The sequence below is a fragment of the Hyla sarda genome, chromosome 5 (assembly GCF_029499605.1).
Source record: "Hyla sarda isolate aHylSar1 chromosome 5, aHylSar1.hap1, whole genome shotgun sequence".
Taxonomy (NCBI): domain Eukaryota; kingdom Metazoa; phylum Chordata; class Amphibia; order Anura; family Hylidae; genus Hyla; species Hyla sarda.
Genome location: NC_079193.1, coordinates 15,713,815 through 15,739,273, shown reverse-complemented (window position 1 = coordinate 15,739,273; position 25,459 = coordinate 15,713,815). Strand labels below are relative to the sequence as shown.

The 25,459-nt window shown below is 42.1% G+C and overlaps 1 protein-coding gene across 1 annotated transcript in view; it reads left to right on the top strand.

The window, feature by feature from the left end:
• The window catches only part of LOC130272905 (scinderin-like), a 154,461-nt gene that overhangs the window by 60,383 nt on the left and 68,619 nt on the right, over positions 1-25,459 (top strand). Inside the window, exon 4 of the mRNA XM_056518912.1 lies at positions 11,746-11,895. Coding sequence (XP_056374887.1) covers positions 11,746-11,895 — 150 coding nt within the window. The remainder of the gene's footprint in view (positions 1-11,745; positions 11,896-25,459) is intronic.

Here is a 25,459-nt window from a genome sequence, read left to right as displayed (position 1 = left end):
CATGTAATCTCCTTACTACTTGAGTGACACACTGTAACAAACCTCCTCCTCATGTAATCACCTTACTACTGGGGTGACACACTGTAACAAACCTCCTCCTCATGTAATCTCCTTACTACTGGGGTGACACACTGTAACAAACCTCCACCTCATGTAATCACCTTGCTACTGGGGTGACACACTGTAGCAAACCTCCTCCTCATGTAATCTCCTTACTACTGGGGTGACACACTGTAACAAACCTCCTCCTCATGTAATCTCCTTACTACTGGGGTGACACACTGTAACAAACCTCCTCCTCATGTAATCACCTTACTACTGGGGTGACACACTGTCGCAAACCTCCTCCTCATGTAATCACCTTACTACTGGGGTGACACACTGTAACAAATCTCCTCCTCATGTAATCACCTTACTACTGGGGTGACACACTGTAACAACCACCCCCCCTCCTCATGTAATCACCTTACTACTGGGGTGACACACTGTAACAAACCTCCTCCTCCTCATGTAATCTTCTTACTACTGGGGTGACACACTGTAACAAACCTCCTCCCCATGTAATCTCCTTACTACTGGGGTGACACACTGTAACAAACCTCCTCCTCATGTAATCTCCTTACTACTGGGGTGACACACTGTAACAAACCTCCTCCTCATGTAATCTCCTTACTACTGGGGTGACACACTGTAACAAACCTCCTCCTCATGTAATCTCCTTACTACTGGGGTGACACACTGTAACAAACCTCCTTCCATGTTATTACCTTACTGGGGTGACCTCTCCTCCAGCTTAGCCCCGCCTCCTCCACAGCATCACACAGGTCCTTCAGCCATGATCTTTCCTCTCCGCCACAGCTAAGCTCCGCCCACAACATGTGATGGTGACATCATCAAAGGTCCTACGGGTCCTACGTCTCCAGCATCTAGCAGTCCGGGCCAGGGGAGGGTAAGAATAATCCAGAGGTCAGTCCTGCAGGACTAGTGTAACAGGGATGGCGTTCCTCCTCTGGAAAAAGCAAAGGAACGCCGTTCCTGTGAGTTCCTGCAGGACTCGAGCCCTGGGAGGATGGGATATGAGGACGGGATAGGAGGTCGAGATAGGAGGACAGGATAGGAGGTCGGCATATGGGGTTGGGATATGACAACAATATATGAGGACGGGATATGAAGTCAAAAGCTTCCTCTGTTGATTAGGATTAGGAAGGAAAAACCGGGCAACACCGGGTACTCAGCTAGTAATGAGATAAAGTGCATTCAGTAAGATATACAAGCTGATCAATACTAAAACAAGTGCAAAAAGGTACAAAATGTAAACATGTGGCACACAGGTCACCAATAGTGAGAGTAAGTGCAACGTGCAGGCCTCCAACATCCCATTACAGTGGAGTTGCACTTGCTCTCACTATTGGTGACCAGTGTGCCACATGTTTACATTTTGTACCTTTTTGCACTTGTTTTAGTATTGATCAGCTTGTATATCTTACTGAATGCACTTTATCTCATTATTGCTGCTGTACTATAGCGATGGAGCATTGGATGGTTTACATTACATACCTCCTATAAAGCACTTTCTTAATGCTGCTGTTATGTTCTCCTTCTTAAAGGAGCAGTAGCACTTTTCATAGACCTTGCTGTACTTTGTACGTTGCACATTTACTATTTGCGTCCATGGCCCCATTTCTGTCAGATTCCACCATAGCACTTTCCATTTTATGTGATTTTTATTCTTGTCTTGTTTGTCGTCGCATTTATGTCAATAAAGTTTTGTCTTATCAATGATCTTTGTACGCTATTTTTTCGGTGATTTATTTATAGTTTTGGCGTAGGTCAGTGACGTATGGGAAGCTTTGTTTTGCATGTTTTGCCAAGATGTGCAACATATAGAAAGTTTTTGATTCTTAATGTGCCCATTTAAAATAGTGTAAGTGATGCTGAAGAATAGCAAAGTATTTATTAACCCCTCCTATGCCTGTATCTACATATATAATGTTGGGCAGGTCATAGTCACAACTCTCCAGATCCTCATCTGCCGGGCCTGGATATGGCGGACGTTCCTTACAGCGCTACAAACAAACAACCAGCTCTGTGTGGGATTTTAGTTCATATTGTAGAAATGAAGTTAAAAGGGTACTCCGCTGCTCAGCGTTTGGAACAACGCTGTTTAACTTTCTGGAGCCAGTTGATATGTATAAATGAGTTTTTTTTCCTGGATAACCCCTTTAATGTAGCATTAAAGGGGTACTCCTCTGCCGGCGCCGGGAGCTCGTGATGTCAGGGTCCCGCCCCCTCAAGACGTTGCACCCCGCCCCCTCAATGCAAGTCTATGGGAGGGGGCGTGACGGCTGTCACGCCCCCTCCCATAGACTTGCATTGAGGGGGCGGGGCGTGACTTCATGAGTGGGCGAGGCTATGATGTCACGAGCTCCCAGCATCGGCTCCAGCGTTTGGAACACTTTGTTCTAAACGCTGAGCAGCGGAGTACCCCTTTAATGCTACATTAAAGGGGTTATCCAGGGGAAAAAAAACTTTTTTATATATATCAACTGGCTCCAGAAAGTTAAACCAATTTGTAAATTACTTCTATTAAAAAATCTTAATCCTTTCAGTACTTATGAGCTTCTGAAGTTAAGGTTGTTCTTTTCTGTCTAAGTGCTCTCTGATGACACGTGTCTCGGGAAACTTTAGAAGCAGTTTAGAAGCAAATCCCCATAGCAAACCTCTTCTAAACTGGGCGGTTCCCGAGACACGTGTCATCAGAGAGCACTTAGACAGAAAAGAACAACCTTAACTTCAGAAGCTCATAAGTACTGAAAGGATTAAGATTTTTTAATAGAAGTAATTTACAAATCGGTTTAACTTTCTGGAGCCAGTTGATATATATATAAAAAAAAGTTTTTTCCTGGAATACCCCTTTAATTCCGTATGCCTCCAAATCAGCTACTAGTAAAGGTCGAGGCACCTCCTGTGCAGAATCGGTGAGACTCATTGTCCTATAAACACCAGAGCGAGCGGTCCTACCTGTAGCAGTCAAGATTACACAGCAAGGGTACATTTTTTTTTTTAGCAGACTTATATTACATATCCTTGTAACTTTATTAGACCACTGGTTTAAGTAAAAACATTTTTTATCCAGAATACCCCTTTAATAATAATAAGAGCCTTACAAAAAATCTCACTTCTTCACAACTATTTTTATAAGTAGCTTTACTCTAGTTAAATGTCACCATAAAATGATGGAATTATGAGGAAGAAGAACAAGAAGGAAAACCACAAAAGTTTCCCCACTTCAAAAAATAAGGATATGAACAATCGGACATTTACTGAGCAGAATTCTACCGAAAGTCCAAACCAACAAATTATTCAAAGTGTAGTCGTTATATACAATATAAATCTGCAAGAATGAACCTCAGACCCATTGAGACACAAGAGAAGTGTAAAAAAAGACACAAAGTGACTGCCACAGTTATCATACAAAGACACATACATAGATTACTTCCTCATATTAAAGAAAATCTATAAAACTGCCAACATTTACAATAATATATGCACTATAATACTGCTCCTATATACAAGAATATAACTACTATAATACTGCTCCTATATACAAGAATATAACTACTATAATACTGCTCCTATATACAAGAATATAACTACTATAATACTGCTCCTATATACAAGAATATAACTACTATAATACTGCCCCTATATACAAGAATATAACTACTATAATACTGCTCATATACAAGAATATAACTACTATAATACTGCCTCCTATATACAAGAATATAACTACTATAATACTGCCTCCTATATACAAGAATATAACTACTATAATACTGCTCCTATATACAAGAATATAACTACTATAATACTGCTCCTATATACAAGAATATAACTACTATAATACTGCTCCTATATACAAGAATATAACTACTATAATACTGCCCCTATATACAAGAATATAACTACTATAATACTGCTCATATACAAGAATATAACTACTATAATACTGCCTCCTATATACAAGAATATAACTACTATAATACTGCCTCCTATATACAAGAATATAACTACTATAATACTGCTCCTATATACAAGAATATCACTACTATAATACTGCCTCCTATATACAAGAATATAACTACTATAATACTGCTCCTATATACAAGAATATATCTACTATAATACTGCTCCTATATACAAGAATATAACTACTATAATACTGCTCATATACAAGAATATAACTAGTATAATACTGCCTCCTATATACAAGAATATAACTACTATAATACTGCTCCTATATACAAGAATATAACTACTATAATACTGCTCCTATGTACAAGAATATAACTACTATAATACTGCTCCTATATACAAGAATATAACTACTATAATACTGCCTCCTATATACAAGAATATAACTATTATAATACTGCTCCTATATACAAGAATATATCTACTATAATACTGCCCCCTATATACAAGAATATAACTACTATAATACTGTCTACTATATACAAGAATATACCTACTATATTACTGCTCCTATATACAAGAATATAACTACTATAATACTGCTCCTATATACAAGAATATAACTACTATAATACTGCCCCCTATATACAAGAATATAACTACTATAATACTGCTCCTATATACAAGAATAACTACTATAATACTGCTCATATACAAGAATATAACTACTATAACACTGCCTCCTATATACAAGAATATAACTACTATAATACTGCTCCTATATACAAGAATATAACTACTATAATACTGCTCCTATATACAAGAATATAACTACTATAATACTGCCCCCTATATACAAGAATATAACTACTATAATACTGCCTCCTGTATACAAGAATATAACTACTATAATACTGCCCCCTATACAAGAATATATCTACTATAATACTGCCTCCTATATACAAGAATATAACTACTATAATACTGCTCCTATATACAAGAATATAACTACTATAATACTGCTTCTATATACAAGAATATAACTGCTATAATACTGCTCCTATATACAAGAATATAACTACTATAATACTGTCTCCTATATACAAGAATATAACTATTATAATACTGCCCCTATATACAAGAATATGTCTACTATAATACTGTCTCCTATATACAAGAATATAACTACTATGATATTGCTCCTATATACAAGAATATAACTACTATAATACTGTCTCCTATATACAAGAATATAACTATTATAATACTGTCTCCTATATACAAGAATATATCTACTATAATACTGTCTCCTATATACAAGATTATAACTACTATAATATTTCCTCCTGTATACAAGAATATAACTACAGTGGTCCCTCAAGTTACAATATTAATTGGTTCCAGGACGACCATTGTATGTTGAGACCATAATTCTATGGAAACCTGGGAATTGGTTCTGAATCCCCAAAATGTCATCCAAAAATAGGAAAAGGTCAGGATTAAAGAAAAATAAGTAAAAGTAAGAAAGAGATGCTGGAAGCTGTAATCACTGTCTATGTCAGTGTTTCCCAACCAGGGTGCCTCCAGCAGGGAAGGGCACCAGCAGATCAATCAGCAGGGACAGGCACCAGCAGAATAGCAGGGACGGGCACCAGCAGATCAATCAGCAGGGATGGGCACCAGCAGAACAGCAGGGACAGGCACCAGCAGAACAGCAGGGACAGGCACCAGCAGGGACAGGCACCAGCAGAACAGCAGGGACAGGCACCAGCAGGGACAGGTACCAGCAGAACAGCAGGGACGGGCACCAGCAGAACAGCAGGGACAAGCACCAGCAGAACAGCAGGGACAGGCACCAGCAGAACAGCAGGGACAGGCACCAGCAGAACAGCAGGGACAGGCACCAGCAGAACAGCAGGGACGGGGCACCAGCAGAAAAGCAGGGACGGGCCCCAGCAGAAAAGCAGGGACGGGCACCAGCAGGGACAGGTACCAGCAGAACAGCAGGGACAGACACCAGCAGGGACAGGTACCAGCAGAGCAGCAGAGACAGGCACCAGCAGAATAGCAGGGACGGGCACCAGCAGAGCAGCAGGGACAGGCACCAGCAGGACAGCAGAGATGGGCACAAGCAGAACAGCAGGGACAGGCACCAGCAGAACAGCAGGGACAGGCACCAGCAGAACAGCAGGGACGGGGCACCAGCAGAAAAGCAGGGACGGGCCCCAGCAGAAAAGCAGGGACGGGCCCCAGCAGAACAGCAGGGACAGGCACCAGCAGGACAGCAGAGATGGGCACCAGCAGAAAAGCAGGGACGGGCCCCAGCAGAACAGCAGGGACAGGCACCAGCAGGACAGCAGAGATGGGCACCAGCAGAAAAGCAGGGACGAGGCCCCAGCAGAACAGCAGGGATCGGCACATGCAGAACAGCAGGGATGGGCACAAGCAGAACAGCAGAGATGGGCACAAGCAGAAAAGCAGGGATGGGCCCCAGCAGAACGGCAGGGATGGGCACAAGCAGAACAGCAGGGACAGGCACAAGCAGAACAGCAGGGACATGGCACCAGCAGAACAGCAGGGATCGGCACATGCAGAACAGCAGGGATCGGCACAAGCAGAACAGCAGGGACAGGCACAAGCAGAACAGCAGGGACATGGCACCAGCAGAACAGCAGGGATCGGCACATGCAGAACAGCAGGGATCGGCACAAGCAGAACAGCAGGGACGGGGCACCAGCAGAACAGCAGGGATCGGCACATGCAGAACAGCAGGGATCGGCACAAGCAGAACAGCAGGGACGGGCCCCAGCAGAACAGCAGGGACGGGGCACCAGCAGAACAGCAGGGACGGGGCACCAGCAGAACAGCAGAGATGGGCACAAGCAGAACAGCAGGGACAGGCACCAGCAGAACAGCAGGGATCGGCAAATGCAGAACAGCAGGGACGGGCCACAGCAGAACATGAGCTGCAGGGATCAGGCAGGTGGAATTTATTTGCTTTCCCTATTTATATATCCGAGAGCTTCTCCTCTCTGGTAGCCCGGAGCCGTTCATGTATTACATGGAAAGATAGTCATCTATGTTTGTGTCGGGTTATTGACTGTTCGTATCAGGAAGTAAAGGAATTATTTGCCTAAATCTTTTGTACATGGCACCGGCATTGGTTTTGCATATTATTGTCTTCTTTTACCTATGGATTAATTCATATTAATATGTAGATATTAGACAAAAAAGATCTAATGTAGCACCACCATTGTATTGTGGCCTTATCTGGTATAGCAGCATTAAAGTAAATAGGGCTGAACTGTAATACAAGACTCAACCTATGACCAGGAGTGGCACTGTTCCGTGAAATCGACCTCTATTTTCGTTATGTCATACATTTCCTGTCATGATCAATGTGCAAGGACAATTTCTATTAAAGGGGTACTCCTGTAGAAAACAAGTGTAAAACAAATGTTTACAATCAACTGGTGCCAGAAAGTTATACAGATTTGTAAATGACTTATCAGCTGCTGTATGCTTCACAAGGAAGTTGTGTAGTTCTTTTCTGTCTGACCACAGTGCTCTCTGCTGCCACATCAGGAACTGTCCAGAGCAGGAATAAATCCCCATAGCAAACCTCTCCTGCTCTGGACAGTTCCTGACATGGACAGAGGTGTCAGCAGAGAGCACTGTGGTCAGACCAGAAAGAACTACACAACTTCCTGTGGAGCATACAGCAGCTAATAAGTACTGGAAGGATTAAGATTTTTAAATAGCAGGAATGTACAAATCTGTTTAACTTTCTGGCATCAGTTGATTTGAAAACCTTCTTTTCCCACGGAGTACCCTTTTAACATCCCATGTAATCCATGTATCGTACAGCACCAAATCTAACCCAAAGTAGAACCTCCCCACCCCCACCAGCCTTAATACATTTGATATAATTATCTATATGTAAATTAATTCCATCATCTGAAGCAAAGAATAATATTATATTATATTTATGGAACAGGATTAGGGAAGTAGCATCAGAAGGGTCATAAAGATAGAGACTTCTCCATCATGTCAGATTTCCATGTGTGATTAATGATAGATGGGGAAGTGTTTCAGGAAAATCCAGGAAAATCAGGGTGTGTAAACTTTTGCAGTAAATTTTACAAATAGTGTTGACGTGTAAGAATTATGGAGGACACTGCGCTCTTGGGAACTTTCAGTGCAACAAAAAATGTTTTGTCCCTTTCTCCAGATCTGTGTCTCCACACAATCCTGTCCCTGAGCTCTACAGGCAGTTCTTTCCCCTCTTCATGGCTTGGCTTTTAGCTCTGCTTTACATGGTCAGCTGTGAGACCTTATATAGACAGGGCTGTGTCTGAGCTCTACAGGCAGTTCTTTCCCCCTCATGGCTTGGTGTTTGCTCTGATATACATTGTCAGCTGTGAGACCTTATATAGACAGGGCTGTGTCTGAGCTCTACAGGAAGTTCTTTCCACCTTATGGCTTGGTATTTAGCTCTGCTATACATGGTCAGCTTTGAGACATTATATAGACAGGGCTGTCTCTGATCTCTACAGGCAGTTCTTTCCAGCTCATGTCTTGGTTTTGGCTCTGATATACATTGTCAGCTATGAGACCTTATATAGACAGGGCTGTGTCTGCGCTCTACAGGCAGTTCTTTCCCTCTCATGGTTTGGTTTTTGCTCTGATATACATTGTCAGCTGTGAGACCTTATATAGACAGGGCTGTGTCTGAGCTCTACAGGCAGTTCTTTCCCTCTCATGGTTTGGTTTTTGCTCTGATATACATTGTCAGCTGTGAGACCTTATATAGACAGGGCTTTGTCTGAGCTCTACAGGCAGTTCTTTCCGCCTCATGGTTTGGTGTTTGCTCTGATATACATTGTCAGCTGTGAGACCTTATATAGACAGGGCTGTGTCTGAGCTCTACAGGCAGTTCTTTCCTTCTTGTGACTTGGTGTTTGCTCTGATATACATTGTCAGCTGTGAGACTTATATAGTCAGGGCTGTGTCTGAGCTCTACAGGCAATTCTTTCGCCCTCATGGCTTGGTGTTTGCTCTGATATACATTGTCAGCTGTGAGACCTTATATACACAGGGCTGTGACTGAGCTCTACAGGCAGTTCTTTCCCCCTCATGGCTTGGTTTTTGCTCTGATATACATTGTCAGCTGTGAGACTTATATAGTCAGGGCTGTGTCTGAGCTCTACAGGCAATTCTTTCGCCCTCATGGCTTGGTGTTTGCTCTAATATACATTGTCAGCTGTGAGACCTTATATACACAGGGCTGTGACTGAGCTCTGCAGGCAGTTCTTTCCTCCTCATGGCTTGGTGTTTGCTCTGATATACATTGTCAGCTGTGAGACCTTATATAGACAGGGCTGTGTCTGAGCTCTACAGGCAGTTCTTTTCCCCTCATGGCTTGGTGTTTGCTCTCATATATATTGTCAGCTGTGAGACCTTATATAGACAGGGCTGTGTCTGAGCTCTACAGGCAGTTCTTTCCGCCTCATGGCTTGGTGTTTGCTCTGATATACATTGTCAGCTGTGAGACCTTATATAGACAGGGCTGTGTCTGAGCTCTACAGGCAGTTCTTTCCTCCTCATGGCTTGGTGTTTGCTCTGATATACATTGTCAGCTGTGAGACCTTATATAGACAGGACTGTGTCTGAGCTCTACAGGCAGTTCTTTCCGCCTCATGGCTTGGTGTTTGATATACATTGTCAGCTGTGAGACCTTATATTGACAGGGCTGTGTCTGAGCTCTACATGCAGTTCTTTCCCCCTCATGTCTTGGTGTTTGCTCTCATATACATTGTCAGCTGTGAGACCTTATATAGACAGGGCTGTGTCTGAGCTCTACAGGCAGTTCTTTCCCCCTCATGTCTTGGTGTTTGCTCTCATATACATTGTCAGCTGTGAGACCTTATATAGACAGGGCTGTGTCTGAGCTCTACATGCAGTTCTTTCCCCCTCATGTCTTGGTGTTTGCTCTCATATACATTGTCAGCTGTGAGACCTTATATTGATTGACAGGGCTGTGTCTGAGCTCTACATGCAGTTCTTTCCCCCTCATGTCTTGGTGTTTGCTCTCATATACATTGTCAGCTGTGAGACCTTATATAGACAGGGCTGTGTATTGTCCAATCAGATATATTTACCACAAGTGACTCCGACCAAGGTGGAGAAACATCTCAGTGATGACCAGGAAAAATGGGAGGAGCCATAGATACATTTTAAGTGTAATAGCAAAGGGTTTGAATACTTTTTTTTTTATAGATTTGCCAACATTTCTAAAAAATTGTGATTATAGGTTTCTAAGTGCAGAATGATGGCGAAAACTAGATTTTTTGAATTTATTTAATTTTCGCCCAAGGAGCGACATAACAAAAAAGTGGGGAAAAAAAAGGGTCTGAAAACTTTCCGAATGCATTGTATGTCCCTCCCTTGGAAACTATTATAAAAAGATTTAATTTAGCCTTAAAGGGGTACTCCGGTGGAAAACATTTTTTTTTTTAAATCAACTGGTGCCAGAAAGTCAAACAGATTTGTAAATTACTTCTATTAGAAAATATTTGTCCTTCCAGTACTTATTAGCAGCTGTATGCTACAAAGGAAATTCTTTTCTTTTTAAATTTCTTTTTTTTGTCTTGTGCACAGTGCTCTCTGCTGACACCCGATGCCCGTCTCAGGAACTGTCCAGAGCAGGAGAAAATCCCCATTGCAAACCTATGCTGCTCTGGACAGTTCCTGAGACGGACAGAGGTGTCACTGTGGACAAGACGAAAAAGAAATTCAAAAAGAAAATAATTCTGGTACCAGTTCCTTTAAAAAATAAATAAATAAAAAGTACCCCTTTAATGTTTGCATAGGCCATTGTTTTCCAAACAGTGTGCCTCCAGCTGTTGCAAAACTACAACTCCCAGCATGCCCGGACAGCCTTTGGCTGTCCGGGCATGCTGGGAGTTGTGGTTTTGCAACAGCTGGAGGCACACTGTTTGGAAAACACTGATGTAGACATCCATCTATTATTATTATTATATCAGCGAGATTGGCGCTCTTTTCTCCAGACCGTTGGCATTCTTACCTGCTGTTCTGTACCATAATTTAAAGGGGTACTCCGGTGAAAACCTTTTTTCTTTTAAATCAACTGGTGGCAGAAAGTTAAACATATTTGTAAATTACTTCTATTAAAAAATCTTAATCCTTCCAGTACTTATTAGCTGCTGAATGCTACAGAGGAAATTCCTTTCTTTTTGGAACACTGATGACATCACAAGCACAGTGCTCTCTGCTGACATCTCTGTCCATTTTAGCAACCATGCATAGCAAATGTATGCTAAGGGCAGCATGGTGGCTCAGTGGTTAGCACTGCTGCCTTGCATTGCTGGGGACTTGGGTTCAAATCCCACTAAGGACAACAATAAATAAAGTGTTATTATTATTATAATAATGTCAGCAGAGAGAACTGTGCTCGTGATGTCATCAGAGAGAATTCTAAAAAGAAAAGACTTTCCTCTGTAGTATTCAGCAGCTAATAAGTACAGGAAGGATTAAGATTTTTTAATAGAAGTAATTTACAAATATGTTTAACTTTCTGCCACCAGTTGATTTAAAAGAAAAAAGGTTTTCACCGGAGTACCCCTTTAAATTGTACGAAAGGACAAACACAGCTCTGCTACATCTGCACAAAAAATAAAAAAAAGTAATTGTGGTGAGATGATGCAGCACAACATTGTGTACTAATACAACACTCCTTCCCTGCAGGTGATATACCAGTGGTGCGGATCGACAGCCAACAAGTATGAACGCTTTAAGGCTATGCAAGTGGCGAATGGAATACGCGACAACGAGAGGAAGGGACGGGCGCAGCTGGTGGTGGTGGAAGAAGGGAGCGAACCCAACGAATTAACCAAGGTATTTAAATTAATTAATTATAATGTTGGATGTTTATAAAAAAAAAAAATATGGCAAAATGTTGCAAGGGAACATTTAGAAATAGAAAACCAGCTCATTTAAAAAAAAAAAAAAAAAAAAACAGCGCCACCCCTGTCTTCAGGTTGTGTGTGGTATTACAACTTGGTCCCATTCACACGCCCGCTCCCATAGACTTACATTGAGGGGGTGTGGCATCCCGAGGGGCGTGGCCATGAAGTCACGACCTCCGCCGCCCGCACCCAGAATTCTAAACGATCAGCGGTTGCTGCACAGAGATTGCAGGAGTCCCAGCTGCAGGACAAGAGCGATAAGGGGATACGATGTCTAGGGGCGGAGTATCCCTTTAAGGCCGGGTTCACAATGCAAAAACTCGAGACGGTATTTCCGCCGGAGATTCTGCAGGCAGTGCTAGGACCTCGCGGATTGCATTGCCATCCCCAGTGATGGAAATGCATTTCTGAGCAGATCTGCCAAAAGATCCACTCAGGGATGTATTGCTGTCTATCGAGACGGCAATGCAATCCGTGCAGTCCAAGCATTACCTGTGGGATCTCCGGTGGAAATTCCTTCAGAAGATTCCGCAGTGTGAACTTAGCCTAAAAACGTATTGTCCCGGGGGTGCTCTAAGCCTAGATTGGACCTAGGAAAAAAAAAAGATTGATTTACATTTAAAATTTTAATATGGGGGGCGCTGTTGCTTTGGACTCTATGCTAATTATTTCTCCAAAATAATGGTGAAAAACGGTACTGCACATAAGAGAAAACTGATCTGTGTTTTTAAGGAAACTTTTGCTCAAACCTGACAGATTCCAAATTGTATTTCATAAGAAAATGTCCACAACACAATGTAATGTTTAAGGAACCAGGTTTATTCCGAAATGCCACATCCCCTCGAATCAACCCCATTGTAGTCCGTGCACTATATGAAGTTCTAGGATTTTATAGTATTTTCAGTCGTTTCTAGATGAATAATCAGTTCTGCAGGAAATACATCTAGTATCAGTCTGATCACCGCAGACATATGGAGACTGGCATTGGTCATGTGGTTATAGCGTGCAGTAGGTTATAGCGTGCGGTAGGTTATAGCGTGCAGCAGTGAGTCAATGTGCTGAGGTTTGTCTGTATACAGATATGAGTGTGACGGTTGCATCACTTACTATATGTCTGCCAAACTGAGCTAAAATCAAGTCAGAAGTGCATATGTCACAAAATGCTTATAGTTTCCAAACTATTAGGTTACACTATCAAAAAAAACATCTGAGACTCCAAAGAGTGACTGCTCTTACAGTATAGACTCCATAGTGTGACTGCTCTTACAGTATAGACTCCATAGTGTGACTGCTCTTATAGTATAGACTCCATAGTGTGACTGCTCTTACAGTATAGACTCCATAGTGTGACTGCTCTTACAGTATAGACTCCATAGTGTGACTGCTCTTACAGTATAGACTCCATAGTGTGACTGCTCTTACAGTATAGACTCCATAGTGTGACTGCTCTTACAGTATAGACTCCATAGTGTGACTGCTCTTACAGTATAGACTCCATAGTGTGACTGCTCTTACAGTATAGACTCCATAGTGTGACTGCTCTTACAGTATAGACTCCATAGTGTGACTGCTCTTACAGTATAGACTCCATAGTGTGACCGCTCTTACAGTATAGACTCCATAGTGTGACCTTTCTTACAGTATAGACTTCATAGCGTGACTGCTCTTACAGTATAGACTCCATAGTGTGACTGCTCTTACAGTATAGACTCCATAGTGTGACCTTTCTTACAGTATAGACTTCATAGCGTGACTGCTCTTACAGTATAGACTCTATAGTGTGACCGCTCTTACAGTGTAGACTCCATAGTGTGACCGCTCTTACAGTATAGACTCCATAGTGTGACCGCTCTTACAGCAGAAGCTCCATAGTGTGACTGCTCTTACAGTATAGACTCTATAGTGTGACCGCTCTTACAGTATAGACTCCATAGTGTGACTGCTCTTACAGTAGAGACTCCATAGTGTGACTGCTCTTACAGTATAGACTCCATAGTGTGACTGCTCTTACAGCAGAAGCTCCATAGTGTGACTGCTCTTACAGTATAGACTCCATAGTGTGACTGCTCTTACAGTATAGACTCCATAGAGTGACTGCTCTTACAGTATAGACTCCATAGTGTGACTGCTCTTATAGTATAGACTCCATAGCGTGACTGCTCTTACAGTAGTCTTCTTAGTGTGACTGTTCTTACAGTAGCGTCTTCTTAGTGTGACTGCTCTTACAGTATAGACTCCATAGTGTGACTGCTCTTACAGTAGAGACTCCATAGCATGACTGCTCTTATAGTATAGACTCCATAGCATGACTGCTCTTATAGTATAGACTCCATAGCGTGACTGCTCTTACAGTAGTCTTCTTAGTGTGACTGTTCTTACAGTAGAGTCTTCTTAGTGTGACTGCTCTTACAGTATAGACTCCATAGTGTGACTGCTCTTACAGTAGAGACTCCGTAGCATGACTGCTCTTACAGTATAGACTTCTTAGTGTGACTGCTCTTACAGTATAGACTCCATAGTGTAACCGCTCATACAGTAGAGACTATATAGTGTGACTGCTGTGACAGTAGAGACTCTATAGTTTGACTGCTCATACAGCAGAGACTTCATAGTGTGACTGCTCTTACAGTATAGACTCCATAGTGTGACTGTTCTTACAGAATAGACTCCATAGTGTGACCGCTCTTACAGTAGAGACTCCATAGTGTGACTGCTCTTACAGTATAGACTCCATAGTGTGACCGCTCTTACAGTATAGACTCCATAGTGTGACTGCTCTTACAGTAGACGCCATAGTGTGACTGCTCTTACAGTATAGACTCCATAGTGTGACTGCTCTTACAGTATAGACTCCATAGTGTAACCGCTCATACAGTAGAGACTCCATAGTATGACTGCTGTGACAGTAGAGACTCTATAGTTTGACTGCTCATACAGCAGAGACTCCATAGTGTGACTGCTCTTACAGTATAGACTCCATAGTGTGACAGCTCTTACAGTAGAGACTCCATCGTGTGACTGTTCTTACAGTGGAGACTCCATAGTGTGACTGCTCTTACAGTAGAGACTCCATAGTGTGACTGCTGTTACAGTAGAGACTCTATAGTGTGACTGCCAATACAGTAGAGACTCCATAGTGTGACTGCTCTTACAGTGGAGACTCCATAGTGTGACTGCTCTTACAGTGGAGACTCCATAGTGTAACTGCTCTTACAGTGGAGACTCCATAGTGTGACTGCTCATACAGTAGAGACTCCATAGCGTGACTGTTCTTACAGTAGAGACTCTATAGCATGACTGCTCTTATAGTAGAGACTCCATAGCATGTCTACACTTATAGTAGAGACTCCATAGCATGTCTACACTTATAGTAGAGACTTCATACTGTGACTGCTCTTATTATAGAGACTCCATAGTTTGACTTCTCTAACAGAAGAGTCTCCATGGTGTGACCGCTCTTACAGTAGAGACTCCATAGCATGTCTGCTCCTACTGTAGAGATTCCATAGTGTGACTGTTCTTACAGTATAGACTCCATAGAGTGACTGCTCATACAGTATAGACTCCATAGTGTGACTGCTCTTACAGTATAGACTCCATAGAGTGACTGCTCATACAGTATAGACTCCATAGTGTGACTGCTCATACAGTATAGACTCCATAGTGTGACTGCTCTTACAGTAGAGACTCCATAGAGTGACTGCTCATACAGTATAGACTCCATAGTGTGACTGCTCTTACAGTATAGACTCCATAGAGTGACTGCTCATACAGTATAGACTCCATAGTGTGACTGTTCTTACAGTATAGACTCCATAGAGTGAATGCTCATACAGTAGAGACTCCATAGTGTGACTGCTCATACAGTATAGACTCCATAGTGTGACTGCTCTTACAGTATAGACTCCATAGAGTGACTGCTCATACAGTATAGACTCCATAGTGTGACTGCTCTTACAGTAGAGACTCCATAGAGTGACTGGTCTTACAGTATAGACTCCATAGTGTGACTGCTCTTACAGTATAGACTCCATAGTGTGACTGTTCTTACAGTATAGACTCCATAGTGTGACTGTTCTTACAGTAGAGACTCCATAGTGTGACTGCTCTTACAGTAGAGACTCCATAGTGTGACTGATTTTACAGAATAGACTCCATAGTGTGACCGCTCTTACATTAGAGACTCCATAGCATGTCTGCTCCTACTGTAGAGATTCCATAGTGTGACTGTTCTTACAGTATAGACTCCATAGGGTGACTGCTCTTACAGTATAGACTTCATAGAGTGACTGCTCATACAGTATAGACTCCATAGTGTGACTGCTCTTACAGTATAGACTCCATAGAGTGACTCCTCATACAGTATAGACTCCATAGTTTGACTTCTCTAACAGAAGAGTCTCCATGGTGTGACTGCTCTTACAGTAGAGACTCCATAGCATGTCTGCTCCTACTGTAGAGATTCCATAGTGTGACTGTTCTTACAGTATAGACTCCATAGTGTGACTGCTCTTATAGTATAGACTCCATAGTGTGACTGTTCTTACAGTATAGACTCCATAGTGTGACTGCTCTTACAGTATAGACTCCATAGTGTGACCGCTCTTACAGTAGACTCCATAGTGTGACTGCTCTTACAGTATAGACTCCATAGTGTGACTGTTCTTACAGTAGAGACTCCATAGTGTGACTGTTCTTACAGTAGAGACTCCATAGTGTGACTGCTCTTACAGTATAGACTCCATAGTGTGACTGCTCTTACAGTATAGACTCCATAGTGTGACTGCTCTTACAGTAGAGAATCCATAGTGTGACTGCTCTTACAGTATAGAGTCCATAGTGTGACTGCTCTTACAGTAGAGAATCCATAGTGTGACTGCTCTTACAGTATAGACTCCATAATGTGACTGCTCTTACAGTAGATAATCCATAGTGTGACTGCTCTTACAGTAGAGAATCCATAGTGTGACTTCTCTTACAGTAGAGAATCCAGAGTGTGACTGCTCTTACAGTATAGACTCCATAGTGTGACTGCTCTTACAGTAGAGATTCCATAGTGTGACTGCTCTTACAGTAGAGAATCCATAGTGTGACACACTCAGAGCTAAGCCCTCCTCCATGTCTTTCACAGTCATAGCACCACTTGCGGAGTAGACGAAGGGAATAGACACTTCTTGTATTTTCTGGCCGCACAGCGTGTGAGATTTTACCGTTTCTGTCTTCTCACCTCATCCTTGACATAAAGTGAATCATTTTTCACAAGTTCTTTTTTTGTTTTCTGTTTGGGTGCAGAAGTATTTAGGGCTATAAAAAGAAAATATTTTCTCTTACCTGGAAACCATCAACAAGTCGCTGTCAATAGAGCTGCTTTCGTCACCTGTGCAGATCAGGGTCAATGGTCATTCCGCTATGTTGTGCTGCCCATGTGCTTTATAATAACTCACTGATAACAGTATATAGTAAAAAGTATATACACTACCATATTCAGCACAAATTATACCGCCATAAGGAGCATTAATAAGCATCAGCGTCCAGAGAGTATAATACAGAACCAAAGTAATACATGTAATACCCAGAGCCGAAATAATAATGCAATTTACTGCAAGAGTAATAGAAACATAGAGCACTAAATAACACCGCCATATATTCTCCACATATAATATCGCCATAAAGAGTATTAATGGGCATCAATGTTCCAAGAGTATTATTTAGAACCTAAGTAATTCCTACCTGCAGTGTCCAGAGCCTAAATAATACTGCAATTTGTTGCAACAATAATAGAACCGTATATCACTAAATAATACTGCCATATAGAGTTGAAATATGACCACTATATAGTTCCTAAATAACAGCACCATCCAATGCACAGCTGCCCAGTCAGTTAATCTAATCCTTTTTATAGTCAGCCCGATTATCATAGCCGAGGGAAAACTACAAGACCCTGGCCATGGTGCGGTAGAACACTATGGGGCCGTATATTGTGGCGGTTTAGTGAAAACATGAGGGCATTTGCCATAAAGGGGTACTTCATTGGAAACATTTTTTTTTTTTTAAATCAACTGGTGCCAGAAAGTTAAACAGATTTGTAAATTATTTCTATTTAAAAATCTTAATCCTTTCAGTACTTATCAGCTGCTGTATACTACGGAGAAAGTTCTTTTCTTTTTGAATTTCTTTCCAGTCTGACCTCAGTGCTCTCTGCTGACACCTCTGTCCATGTCAAGAACTGTCCAGAGCAGGAGAGGTTTGCTATGGGGATTTGCTCCTACTCTGGACAGTTCCTGATATGGACAGAGGTGTCAGCAGAGAGCACTGTGGTCAGACAGAAAGGAAATTTGAAAAGACAAGAACTTCCTGTGAAGCATACAGCAGTTGATAAGTATTGGAAGGATTAAGATTTTTAAATAGAAGTAATTTACAAATCTGTTTAACTTTCTGGCACCAGTTGATTAAGAAAAAAAAAAAAAAAAAACATGTTTTTTACTGGAGTACACCTTTAAGGATGAGCCAACAAGCCATAACTAGGGCTACAACCTGAATCCTTGCCCCAGAAAAGTGTTTTTAAACCAGGGTGCCTCCAACTATTGCAAAACTACAACTCCCAGCATGCCCGGACAGCCAAAGGCTGTCCGGGCATGCTGGGTGTTGTAGTTTCGCAACAGCTGGATGCACCCTGGTTGGGAAACACTGCACTATAAAGATGGACCATGCAATAACTTTGGCCTCTCGAAACACCGCAGAGTCTAAGCAAGGAATAAAAAACATCATGCTTTGAGTTGTAGTTTTGCAACAGCTGGAGACACCGTGATTGGGAAACACTGACCTGATAACTTGTTAATAGGTTTGTTACAAAAGGATCAGTTCAAGCAATCTCTGTCCTTACTTTGGGCCAGTGTTTCTAAACTAGTGTGCCTCCAGCTGTTGCAAAACTACAACTCCAAGCGTGCCCGGACAGCCAAAGGCTGTAGTTTTGCAACAGCTGGAGGCACACTGGTTGGGAAACACTGGTCTAAAGTAAGTACAGAGATGTCTTGAACTGATACATTGTAACAAACCTATTAACAGGTAATCAAGTCAGTGTTTCCTAACCAGGGTGCCTTCAGCTGTTACAAAACTACAACTCCCAGCATGCCTGGACAGCCAAAGGCTGTAGTTTTGCAACAGCTGGAGGCACACTGGTTGAGAAACACTGGTCTAAAGCAAGGACAGAGATGGCTCAAACTGATACATTGTAACAAAAATATTAACAGGTAATCAAGTCAGTGTTTCCTAATCAGGGTGCCTTCAGCGGTTGCAAAACTACAATTCCCAGCATGCCCGGACAGCCGTTGGCTGTCCGGGCATGCTTGCAGTTGTAGTTTTGCAGCAGCTGGAGGCACACTGGTTTAGAAACACTGGCCCATTTCCACAAGCTCTGGTCTGCATCCTGCACCGGGCTCAGACCCTGGCACATCAGCGCCAACTGGGAACTCATTGCCCCAGGAAACGTGCCAAGATGGCAGAGGGAAAGCTTTGTGCAGTATGAAGGTTCCTGTGCGGTTACATAATAAGGATTGTGATCTGGAATTCCAGGACAGTAAAATCCCATTGGTGCCCAGTACAACTGTGTTTCCCAACCAGGGTGCCTCCAGCTGTTGCGAAACTACAACTCCTTTGGCTGTCCGGGCATGCTGGGAGTTGTAGTTTTGCAACAGCTGGAGGCACCCTGGTTTGGAAATACTGCAGTAGAAGAAGAATGTTACTGTGCATATACAATATAACACATAGAAGGTGAGAAGTGGTACTGTGCATATACTGTATATAGGCATACTGAAAACAACACACACGTATAAGGGAAGTGGTACTGTGCATATATAGTATAACCTGCTGAGAACTACATGTAATGTACTATATAGGCATGTCAGGAGTCACATGTAAAACATTCAAGAGAAGTGGTACTGTGCATATACTGTATATAGGCATACTGAAATCAACACACACGTATAAGGGAAGTGGTACTGTGCACATATAGTATAACCTGCTGAGAACTACATGTAATGTACTATATAGGCATGTCAGGAGTCACATGTAAAACATTCAAGAGAAGTGGTACTGTGCATATACTGTATATAGGCATACTGAAATCAACACACACGTATAAGGGAAGTGGTGCTGTGCATAGAAACTATTATAACACAAAGGAGAAGTGGTACTGTGCATATATAGTATAACCTGCTGAGAATTACGTGTAATGTACTATATAGGCATGTCAGGAGTCACATGTAAAACATTCAAGAGAAGTGGTACTGTGCATATACTGTCAGGGCTGGTGCAAGGATTTTTGCCACCCTAGGCGAAAGCTAGTTTTGCTGCCCTTTGACACGAACCGCATTACTACTGGGTTGACACACTGTAACAAACCTCCACCTCATGTAATCTCCTTACTACTGGGGTGACCCACTGTAACAAACCTCCACCTCATGTAATCTCCTTACTACTGGGGTGACACATTGTAACAAACCTCCTCCTCATGTAATCTCCTTACTACTGCGGTGACACACTGTAACAAACCTCCTCCTCATGTAATCTCCTTACTACTGCGGTGACACACTGTAACAAACCTCCTCCTCATGTAATCTCCTTACTACTGGGGTGACCCACTGTAACAAACCTCCACCTCATGTAATCTCCTTACTACTGGGGTGACACATTGTAACAAACCTCCTCCTCATGTAATCTCCTTACTACTGCGGTGACACACTGTAACAAACCTCCTCCTCATGTAATCTCCTTACTACTGGGGTGACACACTGTAACAAACCCCCTCCTCATGTAATCTCCTTACTTCTGGGGTGACACACTGTAACAATCCTCCTCCTCATGTAATCTCCTTACTACTGGGGTGACACACTGTAACAAACCTTCTCCTCATGTAATCTTCTTACTACTGGGGTGACACACTGTAAAAAAAAACTCCACCTCATGTAATCACCTTACTACTGGGGTGACACACTGTAACAAACCTCCACCCCATGTAATCTCCTTACTACTGGGGTGACACACTGTAACAAACCTCCTCCTCATATAATCTCCTTACTACTGGGGTGACACACTGTAACAAACCTCCTCCTCATGTAATCACCTTTCTACTGGGGTGACACACCCATCAAGTCGGCGCTCTAGGCCGCTACCTATTTTGCCTATAGGCAGAACCAGCCCTGTATACTGTATAAACATGCCAGGAATCACATGTAAAAGGTACAAGAGGAGTGGTACTGTGCATATTTAATATAAACATTCCAGGAATCACGTAACAGATTCAAGAGAAGTGGTACTGTGCATATACCATATAACCATGCTGAGAATCGCATGCAACACATATACAAGGAGTAATACTGTGCTTACTTAATTGAAGCATTCTGAGAATTACATGTAAAAGGTACAAGAGAAGTTGTACTGTGCATATTTAATTTAAGCATTCCAGAAATCACCTGCAACACAAAAATAGAGTTGTGATACTGTGCATACTCAATAGAAGCATTTTGAGAATTAGTAGAGAAGTGGTACTGTGCATAAGCAGCTTGATAATTAAATGTATCATCAAGAAGAGAAGTGGCACTGTGCATAATATACACACTGATACACGCTGATAACTACATCTAACACAAAGAAGTAATACTGTGCATCAAACATTCTGATAACTACACCAAGCATTAAGGAGAGAAGTGATACTGTGCATGGAGCATGCTGATAACTACATCTAACACAAAGAGAAGTGATACTGTGCATGTAGAACGCTGATAACTACATCTAACACAAAGAAGTAATACTGTGCATCAAACATGCTGATAACTACACCAAGCATTAAGGAGAGAAGTGATACTGGGCATGGAGCATGCTGATAACTACATCTAATACAAAGAAGAGAAGTGATACTGTGCATGAAGCATGCTGATAACCAGGTCTAACACAAAGAAGAGAAGTTATACTGTGCTTTGAATAGAAAGTAGTAATGTGATGAGAATCCTTCCTTGAATGCAGAGAAGTGGTACTGTGCATTTATATTATATAAAAGTGAGAAAGGCTGAAAGGTGATCTCTAGGGACAGAGGAGAAGTTGTACTGTGCAGCATTCAGTGGCTGCCGCACAGATAATCCTTTTGGTTTGGCAGATGAAGACTCTTTTGTTTTATGAGATGACACACGTCTATGTATATTAATGACTTCATACGCCCTGCAGAGCTGCCTGGACCCTGCAATTAAAGGGGCACTCCACTATTATAAAGGCTGGTAGGGAGGGTGGGCATTGGGGGCTGCGTACCAGATCGGTGCTGATCCTGAGATCATCTATATTACTCTGCAATACTGGACATGGTGGACAAAGGGGTCATCAGGATTAGAAGAACATAGCTGCTCCGCTCCAGATACAGCGCCACTCTGGTCCTCAGGTTGTGTGTGGTACTGAAGCCCAATTCCAATGAAGTGAATGGGGATGAGTTGTAATACCACACACAACCTGAGGACAGGGGTGGTGCTGATTTTGGAGAAAAGCAGCTATGTTTTTCTATACTGGATAACCCCTTGTTTTCTATAGCAGCCCATCATCGCCCCATGAGCCCCCTCGCTCTGTCAGACCACATAGGTGCCAATGTCACTATTAATCTCAGCATCTGAGGAGTCAAAGGGGTTTGCCAGGATTACAAAAAATTTAAAAGTTGCTTTTTTTTTTATAAAAAAAAAAAAAAAAAAAACAGCGCCACACTTGTCCATGGGTGGTGTCTGGTATTGCAGCTCAGTTCTGCTAAAGGGGTTTTCCAGGAAAAAACTTTAATATATATATATATATATATATATATATATATTTATATATATATATACTGGCTCCAGAAGATTAAACAGATTTGTAAATTACTTCTATTCAAAAATCTTAATCCTTTCAGCACTTATGAGCTGCTGAAGTTGAGTTGTTCTTTTCTGTCTAAGCGCTCTCTGATGACACGTGTCTCGGGAACTGTCCAGAGTAGAAGCAAATCCCCATAGCAAACCTCTTCTACTCTGTGCAGTTCCCGAGACAAGCAGAGATGTCAGCAGAGAACACTGTTTCCAGACAGAAAAGAACAACTCAACTTCAGCAGCTGATAATTATTGAAAGGATTAAGATTTTTTTTAATAGAAGTAATTTACAAATCTGTTTAACTTTCTGGAGCCAGTTGATATAAAAAAAAAAAAGTGTAATCTCTTTATTATGACAAAGCAGTTAAAGAAAGAAATGTGTATATATATATATATATATATATATATATATATATATATATATATATATATACAAAAACACAAGGGCAGTTAAAAACAATTAAAAAGCTCAAACAGAGCAAAGTACAGCATCCTGTCCTCCAATAGTAATAATGGCTGCTAATCTAAAGTGACACAGTGCATTCTGTATAATATAAACATCAACGTAAATAATACCCACAGTGCACAAAGAGAATTATATATATATATATATATATATATATATATATATATATATATATATATATATAGCATAAATCAAATAAGAGGTAGCAAACCACAAACAGAGGAGCAGCTGGACATGCAATGCAGGACAGGATAACCAAGGACCCAACATGTTTTGTCACTCCATGGTGACGTCCTCAGGGGTGTTGTGCCATACTGCCCTCTGCCATCCTATATACAGTGGTCCCTCAAGTTACAATATTAATTGGTTCCAGGACGACCATTGTATGTTGAAATCATTGTATGTTGAGACCAGAACTCTATGGAAACCTGGTAATTGGTTCTGAAGCCACCAAAATGTCATCCAAAAATAGGAAAGAGTGAGGATTAAAGATAAATAAGTAGATAACTAATATAAATAAAGCAAATCCTTCCATATAAAAGTAATAAAGATCTGCTGGGAGCTGTAAATCACTGTCTATGTCAGTGTTTCCCAACCAGTGTCCCTAGAGCAGTGTTTCCCAACCAGTGTGCCTCCAGCTGTTGCAAAACTACAACTCCCAGCATGCCCGGACAGCCAAAGGCTGTCCCGGAATGCTGGGAGTTGTAGTTTTGCAACAGCTGGAGGCAACCTCTTTGGGAAACACTGGTCTATGTAGAGAACAGGAGCTTCTTCAGGGTCCTGTACAGTACACAAGGTCCTAAAAAAAGGAAAATGGAGTCGCCCTCACCTGGTGCCCAAAGCAGCAGGTAACCCTGGTACAGGTAAAGAACACAGAACATGTAATACCTCCCTGTACTGTAGGGGGCGCTACCAGACACCAGTCAGTGCATACACTTCAGTAATACAGGTAAAGAACACAGAACATGTAATACCTCCCTGTACTGTAGGGGGCACTACCAGACACCAGTCAGTGCATGCACTTCAGTAATACAGGTAAAGAACACAGAACATGTAATACCTCCCTGTACTGTAGGCGGCGCTACCAGACACCAGTCAGTGCATGCACTTCAGTAATACAGGTAAAGAACACAGAACATGTAATACCTCCCTGTACTGTAGGGGGCGCTACCAGACACCAGTCAGTGCATGCACTTCAGTAATACAGGTAAAGAACACAGAACATGTAATACCTCCCTGTACTGTAGGGGGCGCTACCAGACACCAGTCAGTGCATGCACTTCAGTAATACAGGTAAAGAACACAGAACATGTAATACCTCCCTGTACTGTAGGGGGCACTACCAGGCACCAGTCAGTGCATGCACTTCAGTAATACAGGTAAAGGGTACAGAACATGTAATACCTCCCTGTACTGTAGGGGGTGCTACCAGACACCAGTCAGTGCATACACTTCAGTAATACAGGTAAAGAGTACAGAACATGTAATACCTCCCTGTACTGTAGGGGGCACTACCAGACACCAGTCAGTGCATGCACTTCAGTAATACAGGTAAAGAGTACAGAACATGTAATACCTCCCTGTACTGTAGGAGGAGCTACCAGACACCAGTCAGTGCATGCACTTCAGTAATACAGGTAAAGAACACAGAACATGTAATACCTCCCTGTACTGTAGGGGGCGCTACCAGACACCAGTCAGTGCATACACTTCAGTAATACAGGTAAAGAGTGCAGAACATGTAATACCTCTCTGTACTGTAGGGGGCGCTACCAGACACCAGTCAGTCATGCACTTCAGTAATACAGGTAAAGAGTACAGAACCTGCAATATCTCCCTGTACTGTAGGGGGTGCTACCAGACATCAGTCAGTGCATACACTTCAGTAATTCAGGTAAAGAGTACAGAACATGTAATACCTCCCTGTACTGTAGGGGGCGCTACCAGACACCAGTCAGTGCATACACTTCAGTAATTCAGGTAAAGAGTACAGAACATGTACTACCTCCCTGTACTGTAGGGGGCGCTACCAGACACCAGTCAGTGCAATACAGGGGTTTTACCAGTCCCACATTGTATTCGCTCATTCATCATATCCTGGCGTATACTTCCGCCCGCATTATACAGTACGGGCACTTCCGACCCACTGATGTCCA